Source organism: Barbus barbus, assembly GCF_936440315.1.
Source record: "Barbus barbus genome assembly, chromosome: 21".
Classification (NCBI taxonomy): domain Eukaryota; kingdom Metazoa; phylum Chordata; class Actinopteri; order Cypriniformes; family Cyprinidae; genus Barbus; species Barbus barbus.
The window spans coordinates 8,228,274-8,240,336 of NC_136749.1; the positions used below are offsets into that span (position 1 = coordinate 8,228,274).

Sequence of the window (12,063 nt, forward strand, 5' to 3'; positions counted from 1 at the left end):
AGTAAGGTGGTTTGTTTCATTTTGCATGTTGGTCTGTTGATGAGATCTTTGCATGGGTGTGTATGTAATCAAGATGTCAGCAATATCAGACTTAGTAGTGTGGCTCTGATATCAGGAAAATGTCTAATTTTTGGATGTGACACGGTTTGTTTACTCATGACACAAAATGTCATGTGCAACTAATCGATAGTGAGTGCATGCACATAAACTCTCTCTGTGGTTGTAGCTGGCGTATACATGAGCTCTACTGGGAAAGGGTTGGGAAACAGCTTGTGAGTCACAATGAATCCAGGAACAGGCCTCTCATCAACGTAACTACCAAACCTGAACACACACACACATTCACTCACAACCAGGGGTGGACTGGGGCCAAAAAGTGGCCCTGGACTTTTTGGAACAGAGCGGCCCACCAAACCCAGTCCGCACCACACGATAAATGAGTGGCATATTCTTGACATTATAATTAGTCTTTTCTGGTGTATATGACAAATAGTAAATAATGTTACAGAAATTTTACGAGGGACAGTTTAATATCACTAAAGTTAATTACCAATATTATCAGTCCATATGACACGATGCTCCGGTATTGTCTAGAAGACTGGAATAGTGCAGAATGCGGACTGGTTTTATGGTGCCTTTCTATTGGTCATCATATACAGTATTTGTCCATTTGCAGGAGCTTGACATCTATCATTTTAAGGAATAGAGCTCCAATTGTGGAAAAGAGTATACAAATTATTTTGATAATGAAAAATACAGTAAACAGTACTGTGAAATATATAATGTTACAATTTAAAATAGGTGTCTTCTATGCAAATATATAGTAAAATAGAATTTATTCCTGTGATCAAAGCTGAATTTTCAGCATCATTACTCCAGTCTGCAGTGTCACATGATCCTTCAGAAATCATTAATATAATGATTTGCTGCTCAAGAAACATGTCTGATTATTATGAATGTTGAAAACTGTTGTGCTGCTTCATATTTTTGTGGAAAATGTGATACCATTCAGTCTTGGGTAAGATTAAAAAATATAAATTAATATTTTTCCTCAACAATGTTGAATTCATCAAAGGGACTTTGATTAAATTGATTTAAGTGACAGTAAAGATATCTACACTACAAAGTACTTATATTTCAAATAAATGCTGTTATTTAAATACCAGTGTGTATATAAAATAGGCTAATGCCTGTGAAAACAGCACTCGAAAGCAAAAGTCTTGATTTTATTGACCATTTCATTTTTTTCATATACAAGAAACAAAAATCAGATTTGTTTAGGCCTAAAAAGAACAACAACAACAAAAAAATTTGGCTTTGTGTTTCTCTTTCCAAAACTTTTAGGTGCTAAGTGGTTCTAAACGGTTTTCCCATAGATATAGTTTGAGATCCTTCAAGGACATTTTTTCTCTCTCCCTGGGCTCATAAGTGAGGTTTTTAAGAGTCCTTTGCAATTGTTGCTTAAAGCCATGGCATACTGTGCAACATCAGCTATGTTTTTTCTCAGGCTGTACGAAACAAATTGTAGCCTTGGGTCCCAGTCGTCTCATTGACAGCTTGTAGGAGCATTTAACTGGCTGATGGTAACACTCCTAGAGATCAGAGAGTTTGTGTTGTAACAAGAGAAATCTTTCAGAATCCTTAAAATCTATTTCAGGGGTCCAAAATTGTATAATGAGACCATAACCATAGGGGTTTTTTGTGTGTTTTTTTAGAAGTAACAAATCAAACACTGGAATGCAGCATGATTGCAATAATTTTAATAATAAATAGTAATTGACTGTCTGGAATCTTTTGTGTGTGTCTGTAGCTTTATCATATTTTTCCTTTTATCCTTTTCTTTCCAAATGGTTGCTTTAACAGCGTGTGCATACCAGCACATATTGCACTAATTCTGTTATTTTGGTTCTGGTGAATTGATGAAGCATGTTATGTAATTGACCCAATCTAAAATGCTGACCCATCATAGCAGGGTTCCTCAAATCTGGTCCTGGAGGGCCACTGCCCTGCAGAGTTTACCTCAAACCATGATCAACTCACCTGCCTATAATTTTCCAGTATCTCTGAACTGATTAGCTTGCTCAGGTGTCTTAAATCTGCAGGGCAGAGCCCCACAAGGACTGGAATTTTAGTTATTCTGCATTTTGTGGCATAAATAACATTGACTTTTTATCTCTATTCTCAGCCTGGCTGCATTCAGCACATCAGTCTGTGTCAGAGAAGACGGCAGAGCAGGAAGTGGAAACAGCATCTGTCACCAGCAGTGAGAGTTTTGCTGACCAGGGCTATGCAGCATCAGAAGGCATGGCTGAGGAGACCGTCCCAGTCTCTCCGTCTGAAAGGATGCAATCTTTGTCACCCATGTCTTTAAACAGTGGCTCAGCTCTGCCTTGTAACCAGTCCAAAGAGTCTTCCAGTGACAGCGATGAGGGTTGTGCGACCTGGGGCTCCAGACAAAGGTATGCACATGTACACACTTTACTCTAGCTATAAAGCACCACAACAAACAAAAGCCTGGTCACACTAACATGAGTGTTTAACCCAAAAATTTGGTCTGATTTTGAATTTTGACTCAATATGTTGCACTTTGGCCGCTCTAGTATACAGAGTTCTGTGTCTACATTCTGGCTAGCCTGAGTCTGCTTCTCAGATCTAGTGTCTCTCCTGGACAGCACTCATTGGGGGATTGCTGTCCAGAGAGACTTTTCTGTCACAAGTGCTAGGGTCAATCTGGAAGTGTGCCGGAGATCTGGAAGCATTGAATCTGGTCCCTGAGGGGAACCAGCTTATAGGTTCCGGTCTCTCAACTTATTGAGATAATTCTGAGTTCCAGAGCTCCGTCCCCAAGGACTGTGGGGCTACTGTGGGGAGGCACTCCTTGCAAGATGCCAGATGGCTTAGGCCTATCTTACACTTAGTCATGGTGTGAACAGTACAGTACAGTACAGTACAGGTTTATCAGAGGCTCCACTTGAGCCATTAGAGTCAGCAGAAGTTACTGACTACTGAAGTGGCTCTTTTAATAGCTTTGAATTCTCTTAAAAGTGTAGGAGATCTGCAGGCCTTGTCAGTAGTCTTCTCCTGCATAGACTTTGCTCCTGGAATGGTCAAAGCTATTTTGCACCCCAGACTGGACTACATTCCTTAGGTGTCTTTTGAGACCAACCAGCCGGTCATCCTGCAACCATTCTTTCCTCCGCCTCATGAATCTCTGGAGCAAGAAATGCTCCACCTTTTATGTCCAGTCCATGCCCTTAGGATCTACGTCCACTGCTGAATTAGATGTTACCATAGCGTCAATGCCATGACACACCGTTGAGTTCCATTAGAAAGGAAATGTCTCAAATTACGTATAGATTATGGGGATTCCGTGACATAGGTGCCCTTTTATTGTCTCGCTGATGCAAAGCATTTTAAAGTGTTCTTGTGCAGTAAGACCAAAAATGTGTATTAAAGGGGTGATCAATCAGCTATTTTCGAAGGCTTGATTGTGTTTATATGGGGTGCACTGTAACATGTGTTCATGCTTCATTTAAAAAAAAAATATATATATATTATTTTTCACATATTTTACCTTTACTCTACAACGCTGTTTCTGTTCTCCTAAAAAGTTCCTGGTTCTCTGAAGACCCTCCCTCAGAAATTCTCAATGGGCTCAGATTGTTTAGCTGGCCCAGTGTGTTGTGATTCGCTAACCACCTAGTGCACGTTGTCTGGATACGTCACGCCACTTACCATTACATGTGGTTGCATGTGCAACATGGCCTCAAACCATTTGCTGCATGTTCCCGGGGGCAGGGTTTAAGTAAATTTTAGGGTTTGTTATGTCACAAACCCAAGAAAGAAACTTGTTGTAGTCCCTACAAGCTGTTTGTTGTTACAATTTCAGATATTTTACATTTAAACAACATCAGCCGTTTAATATTTACTACACTGAGTAAATACTACTCTGATCTACCCCACGTTGTTTGAACTCCATAAGATCAATCTGTTTATTAGACTTTTATTTCTCCATTGGACTGGAATCAAAAACTCTTCCAGGCAGAGTGGAGACAGGGCTGAGGATTTATCTCTCTCATTCTCTCTGTTTACCAGCATCAATTCATTCCCACAGTTCAGCCAGTCTCACGTTCATCCATTTCCAGGCAGCCGGTGTACCTCCAGGGCTGACTGAGGAGTCTGGCTTTTTAAAACTTTGCTTTATGGAGCTGAAAGTGCTGACTGCTATCCAGATGCATGTGTGCGGAGTCTCCGCCAAAGCCTGAAGCCTCACCTCCAGCTCCTCACTCTGGCCCTGTCTCCACTATAGGGCTCTATACTGTCTTTTCATGCTTTTTCCTTTTTCCAGGAAAGGGCTATTAGTTTTTCCACTCAGTCATCTTTAAAAGTAGCTTTTTCCAAAGGTGTTAAAATACAATTTTTTTTCTAGGCTTGTGTTCTCATAACATCAACTCACACAATAATTTTGCAGTGCCTGGTGCATGTTTAATGTATTTAATTAATGGGAGTGTTTTTTTTGCCATATGCAAAGGGAGTTTAGAGGGCAAGTTCAGAAAAAAGTTAAGAAATGACAGGTGGAATCCTTATTGTTGATAAATACAACTCTAAACCTCAAAGAGTACGGGACAAAGATCACACAGAGTTCCTCCCCTGATCTAACACTGTAGAGCCTGTACTGTAATGTCATACAAACATGACATTTTTATTTGTTATTTTTCTCCATTTGGTATTGGATCCTGACTTCAATCTTGTATGTGAGACTGTGTCGCTACACTGATGGCACAAATAAATCCAATAATTAGACAACAATGCTATTTCTGATATTCTTATGTTGTACCACAACCCGAATTCCAGAAATGTTGGGACATTTTTTAAATTTTAATAAAATGAAAACTAAAAGACTTGCAAATCACATGAGCCAATATTTTATTCACAATAGACCATAGAGAACATAACAAATGTTTAAATGGATACATTTTACACTTTTATCCACTAAATGAGCTCACTTGATGCCTGCTACAGGTCTCAAAAAGTTGGCAGAAATTTTGAAAAGATTCAGCTGGGAGAGCATCTAGCAACTAAGTTAATTGATATAAGGTCTGTAACATTATTAGCTATAAAAGGGATGTCTTAGAGAGGCAGAGTCTCTCAGAATAAAGATGGGCGGAGGGTCTCCAATCTGTGAAAGAGTGCGTAAAAAGATTGTGGAATACTTTAAAAAATAACGTTCCTCAACATCAAATTGCAAAGGCTTTGCAAATCTCATCATCTACAGTGCATAACATCGTCAAAAGATTCAAAGAAACTGGAGAAATCTCTATGCGCAAATGACAAGGCCGAAGATCTTTGTTGGATGCCCGTGGTCTTCGGGTCCTCAGGTGACACTGCATCACTCATCGGCATGATTCTGTCATTGACATTACTAAATGGTCCCAGGAATACTTCCAGAAACCAGTGTCGGTAAACACAATGTCCACCGTGCCATCTGCAGATGCCAACTAAAGCTCTATCATGCAAAAAGGAAGCCATACTGTATGTGAACATGGTCCAGAAGCGCCATCGTGTCCTGTGGGCCAAGGCTCATTTAAAATGGACTGTTTCAAATTGGAAAAGTGTTCTATGGTCAGAAGAGTCCAAATTTGACATTTTTGTTGGAAATCACGGACGCCATGTCCTCCAGGCTAAAAAGGCGGAAGACCTTCCAGCTTGTTATCAGTGTTCAGTTCAAAAGCCAGCATCTCTGATGGTATGGGGGTGCATAAGTGCATACGGTATGGGCAGCTTGCTTGTTTTGGAAGGCACTATGAATGATGAAAGGTGTATAAAGGTTTTAGAGCAACATATGCTCCCCTCCAGACGATGTCTATTTCAGGGAAGGCCTTGTGTATTTTAGAAGGACAATGCAAAACCACATACTGCAGCTATTACAACAGCATGGCTTTGTAGTAGAAGAGTCCGGGTGCTGAATTGGTCTGCCTGCAGTCCAGATCTTTTACCTATAGAGAACATTTGGTCCATCATTAAACGAAAAATACGTCAAAGATGACCATGAGCTCTTCAGCAGCTGGTAACCTATATCAGGCAAGAATGGGGCCAAATTCCAACACCAAAACTCCAGAAACTCATAACCTCGATGCCCAGACGTCTTCAAACTGTTTTGAAAAGAAGAGGAGATGCTGCACCATGGTAAACATGCCCCTGTCCCAACTATTTTGAGACCTGTAGCAGGCATCAAATTTGAAATGAGCTAATTTTGTGCATAAAATTGTAAAAATTTCTCAGTTTAAACATTTGTGATGTTATCTATGTTCTATTGTGAATAAAATATTGACTCATGTGATTTGAAAGTCTTTTAGTTTTCATTTTATTCAAATTTAAAAAAAACGTCCCAACATTTCTGGAATTCGGTTGTATTACTGTGAGTAATTATATACTAGATCTACTGATAATCTAGATATACTGATCTCTTTCTTTTACTTGCTTGTTACAAATACTCAATCGACTGAGATGATTTATTGATTCCAGTAGCGGAAATATTCAGCGAGGACATCAGTCAATCAAGAGACAAAATGGATATGAAGAAGACCCAGAGATTACTGCTCAGATTCAGCTTACCCTGGCAGATCTAGATGCAAATCTGGCAGGTAAATTACCTCTTTTAACCACTTAGCTGTGCTTTCTCATGAATACTTTAGAGGCTCATGATACCTTTAGGTCTCACCACAGATGAAAAATGTTACAAAAGTGGTTAAGGTAAACTGTGGAGCGGAGATAGACGAGTGGCATCTTATTAAGACCATTCTATTTCACTCTCATTGAGTAAAAAGCATCAAATGTTCCCATAAATACACGTTGCAATTCAGCATTACATGCAACAACAACAAAAAAAAGACACTATTTTACATGGTTTTGTTAGGTCACCGTACATTACACTAAATCATATATCCTGTGACACATTTATGTAAGCAGTTTGATGGGTTTGATCAAGTCTAAAGGCCAGGTACGCTTACAGTGTGGATGAATTACATTTGTGTCAGAGACTCTCAGAGAACACTTCTCTCAATAACTATGTGATTTTACAGTTTAAAGTGTCTGTTACAGGAAATCAACGTGTGCTGTAATGAATAATTATGACACAGATGAGTCATCAATGTACAGTTGGTGTAAGAAAACGTCACATCCTGTGAATAATTCAGATTAACGGGTGCTAATATTGTGTTCTATTATCAACACACATACCTCTGTTCAAATGAATTTTAGTGTTTCATGACCCTCCCTTTAAAAATCTTTGTTTTTTTTTTCTACCAGTTATTCAACTTGTAAATTTCCAGACCATAATTTAAGTAAACATGTTTCCTGGCAGCTTAGCTATCATACCACGAACAACGTTTGAAGCCCTATGAATAATTTACTCCATAATTGTGTTTTTTCTGCATATTAGACATTAATCACTCAGAAGGAACATCTGTGTTTGTGGATGATGAAATACCTGTGTCCATTGTTGACATGGACATTCCAGTGACAACCATTGATGAAGTTCTTGATGATGACCAGTGCAGCTTGAGTGAGTGTGAGGCAGCATTGTTATGCAGCTCTCAAAACATCACCAGCCAATTGTGTACACCAAGTGAAGCTATTGAAAACAAAAACAACAATGCCTGCGGGACAGAGGAGAAACAGTCTGTCCCCGAAAGAAGTCCATCCCCAGACATAAAGAAGCAGTCACAAAAGACTACACTCACAGTTATTGAAAAAACCATGAATTCATCTCCATCCTATGAGAAGCCATTACAAGATACTAAGCTTGTGGAACAGAAGCAGGACAATATGGAACAGAAGGTTGTCTTCAACTCTGAGACTAAGAGTAAAGCTGTAACTGAAGAGTTGAAGAGTCAGAAAGACAAAGTATCACAGAAGTCCCAAAGTTATGTGCGTCCTGCTGTTCAAAGCGTTCAAAAGGTTCCTGACGAGAGACTGACGGTGGCACCTATGGTTCAGAGGTTCAGTACAGAGACTGCATATGAGGAAAGGACACGTATTACCAGAAACCCGACAACTCAGGGTAATATCACCCAGAGTTCCTTCTCTCGCTTTGGAATGAAAACCTTCACAGTCATCCCTCCCAAACCGACTGTGTCTCAGACCAAGCCTACAGGCTCTCTAGTCATAGGTGCCATTAAAATTGATGAACAGGGCAACATGGTTACTCAGAAACACATTTCCACTGGCCCAAAGAAAAATGGCATTCCCAGTGTTGAAGCTAGTACAGAAACATCCCCATTGGACAAAGCCAAAGCATTCTGGAGCACTGCAGAGAAGCAAGACCAATCAACTACGATCAACCAGGGACCCATTGTAAACAATAGAGATACTGATGTGTTCAATCCCTCAATTGTGTCTGGAGTCTCTAAACTTTCAGTGGAAACACCTCCTGAAGAAACACACAAAGAGGTCATTATATTAGAAAGGAAGCCCATATCTGTAGTAGCAAGTAAGCCTTCGTTCCCAGAGCCTGCAGAAAATCCCTCTTTAACAGCTGAAAGGCGAGATTTCTCTTTTCTTATACCCTCCAGAAGAACCTCCAGCCAATACGTAGCTTCTGCCATTGCTAAAAACAATAGCATTCCCAACACTAAAACAAACATCAAGCAGGCACCATCAGAGTCCATTGTTGGTGTTCAAAAACCTGTAAATCAACAGTTTAATAGTGAGGTTAGACATACAAACATACACAAACCTGCTACTGCTTATAAACCCCCCGCAAATTCAGTGCCTTCTTTTGGACACCCTAAACACCTGCAACGTTACCTCAGTCATGTTGCAGAAAAGCCAGCAAGTTCTGAGAGAATAAGCAGTGTTGAACACGGTACTCTGCACGGGGAGGACAGAACCAAATCCCTGGACTCACATCCCTTAAATAACAAAATCCAGCCCTCTACACATATGTCTGCTCACATTAAACCCATGAAATCTTCCTCTGAAGAAGCCACATCAATCAATAAGTTCCCAGACACCTCTGCCAGACAGACGCCAGCAGACACCACACGTCCACCACTTACAAAGAAGCTAGAGTTACACAAATCTGAGATTCCATCTGAACCAAACCAGGGCAACTTGTTTGGACCGGTTAAGAAGTTCAAGCCTGTTATTTTTAAGCCAGTACAGAAGGAAACTTCTATCCATAACTTGCTAATGGAGGCCATACAGTCTGGAGAGGGCATTGAACAGCTCAGAAAGGTAAATGATGAATCACTGCATGGAAGTAAATGTATCAGCTTTTTGGAACATCTGAATGTATTAAATCTGTCTAATGTCTTGCTTTTCACATTGTTTAGGTGTCTGACTTGTCTACGAAGAGCACAGTTAGAAAGCTATCTTACAGTGATGCAGACAATGAGTGTTCAGCGCTTCTTTCAGCATTAAGATCTCCAAGCAACTCTGCGAGACTGAAGAAGGTAAATTAAATATTAGTGACACTCAGGTGTGGTAGGGTTAGGGTTCTGGAAAGTTTACAGAAATAAAAGGGGAAAAAAGGTCCATTGTCAGTCAATGCAGGGAACTTGCATAATCTTGAACCTGATTCTTATTGAAATAATTGAGTTTTCAGTTGTTGTTTTTTTTGCACAGCAATAGTAAGTGTGAGCGACTAACAATGTAACACTTATTTTTACACTAAGACTTACAGTTACCTTTGTACTGTGAGATTCTGCAGGCAAAAAAGGATGGACTGGATGTTAAGTGCAAGCAGGTCTTTTTTTTATTTAGCACTCTATATTCTTGACCAGTGCCATTATAAAGAAGTGGCTGAGTAGTACTAGTCACTGCTTGAATGTCACTGGCAAATCAACCAACTTCTATTGGTCAGTGCTGCAAATTCACGTGTCACAGTGCATCAAACTTTAACCCATTGTTTGGGAAAACTGTTTAAAAAGAATGTTTGCTCATTTAAAAAAAAAAAAAATAATTCATTTACATGCAACCTGTTTTGTAATTAAGTTAACTATAAATGCCATGTCATTGTTGTACTTCTAGACGGAATCAGGAGCATCTAAGGAGTTGGAGCAGCTCAGGAATCTTGAGGAAGACAGAAATGTCCAGAGAGATGATATCTCACCTCCTCCCACTTCTTCTCCTGCTTTTGTGCCACCCCCACCTCCAGCCTTTGGTCCTCCCCCACCTCCACCTTCAGCTCCAATCAAGCCCCCTCTAGTGCTGCCTGCTGGAGGAAACCCAGAGGTGGCCCGAGAGGCTCTTCTGGAGGCCATTCGCTCAGGCTCTGGGGCTCAACGACTGAGGAAGGTAAGAGGCTCATTAGAGTTCTAGCTTGTGTCAAAGAAACCTTATAAGGGAAATGTCTAACAAAAATCAGATTTTAGATCAATTTACTACTTTTGGCAGTTTACCATTAATCTTCAAAAACATTTGCAGTTTAAGGATTTTTTATATTCATGTCTGTGGTGTTTCTGTGACAGTTGGTAACATTACATTACAACTTAAGACTTTCAATTACACAGGTCCCTGTCACACAGACAAGACGGCAAGTGAATGGAAGACTTGGAACCATCCAGGCAACATCAGCGTTTTCTTATGGACACTAGAAACCTTCACTGGATCACCATTTGGGTTTACTCATCGCCAAATCTGGTGTTTAAGAATTTGTGCTAATGCTGTTGCAGATAATGCTAACACAATATTCACATCCTTTTTTATTTATAGTGATATGCTGCTTCAAATCAGTGCCAATACTAATTTGCCTAGTTTCAGGCAGTTTATGTCCTACTTACATTCTGATGATGACATTGAAGTTGTTTGTTAATGCTGCTTTGAGTTTTTTTTTTCTTGGGGGGGGTTCTTTCATATGTCTGCCTGACTTATATATCTCTATCAGTATTATACCTGAATATATTATGCAGGTATTTGCTGTTGCATCACAGTGTAGATGGTGGGATGCAATTGAATCCACCTGCCAATCACAGCAGTCTGGGTTTTTTTTTTTTCTTTTTTAAAGGAACACTAAGTGGTAAAATGGAAAACACAGAGATTTTTTATTTAATCGTTATTATAAAGGTGTTTGTGTAAATGTTTTGTTATTTTTCAAATATATACATATTGATAATTAGATCAGAATCTATTTTCATTAGAAAGGTTGACTAGAAAACTATATATTGACAATGAAGCCTTCTTGACACTCTTTGAAGCATTGTGCAGTAGATACAAATGCCGTATATTTGACCAATACTAATGCACTTTCTCTAAGACTAATTATTTTGAAAACTCTTACAGATTATTTTGAAAGCCTTATAGATATTGTATGATTGGACATAATGTAATCAATTCTTTTTTATCAGTCTGCTGAACAACTGTAATCTAGAGCTGTCATGGTAATTCAGCTTTAATTTATTCCATAGGGAAAATCATACACTACTATAATTAGAATAAATTGTTTAATATATTTACACAAGTTGTAAATGTATTTATGTTGTTGCAATTTAGCATTATAGGCTATATGACTGTATGCCTGTACAGTGGTAATCTTATTGAATGAACGACTTGGTTGTAAGTCAACAGGTGGATATTTTGTAAAAATATACCTGACACTAATATAGCAAGTTTCAAAGTTTACACTAAAGCATTAGTGTAAGGAAAAGATTTTTAAATAATGCTTTTGTAATGTAATTTTTTTGATTGCAGCACAAACTGAATCAAACTTGTAAATCAATAAAAAAATATATTTTCAGTCTTTCTGTTTACATTGCTTGCAGAGTTATTTTGAGAAATGACCAATTGTATGCATACACTCTAAAAGAAATGGCTGCAGGACTTTTTACAATTTTATAAACGGATTAATAATGTTGTCTGGAAACTGCACGTGATGTTATTCTTTTAGTCTGGAAGCCATTACCATTGCTTGTATTTTTTGCAATGATTGTCATAGTGTTGAACTTTTAAGCTTAGTAAAATAAAACATAAGCACCAAGCTACAGACATACATGCAGAGGATTCAAAATAACACAAATGCTAACTTAATTGTAAAAAGTCTTAAAAATGCCCAAATGTATATTT

General features: G+C 38.9%; 1 protein-coding gene across 6 annotated transcripts in view; it reads left to right on the forward strand.

Moving 5' to 3' along the window:
* Window positions 1–11,749, forward strand: part of LOC306887879 (protein cordon-bleu-like) — a 95,069-nt gene extending 83,320 nt beyond the window's left edge. For 4 of the 6 annotated variants that reach the window (XM_079445883.1, XM_079445886.1, XM_079445885.1 and 1 more), the window contains 6 exons: window positions 2,186–2,459; window positions 6,526–6,644; window positions 7,442–9,237; window positions 9,336–9,455; window positions 10,033–10,299; window positions 10,515–11,749. In XM_079445883.1, coding sequence (XP_079302009.1) covers window positions 2,186–2,459; window positions 6,526–6,644; window positions 7,442–9,237; window positions 9,336–9,455; window positions 10,033–10,299; window positions 10,515–10,598 — 2,660 coding nt within the window. In that variant the 3' untranslated portion in view covers window positions 10,599–11,749. The remainder of the gene's footprint in view (window positions 1–2,185; window positions 2,460–6,525; window positions 6,645–7,441; window positions 9,238–9,335; window positions 9,456–10,032; window positions 10,300–10,514) is intronic. The other 2 variants (XM_079445884.1, XM_079445888.1) reach the window with 1 other exon arrangement.
* The last annotated feature ends 314 nt before the right edge of the window (window positions 11,750–12,063 follow it).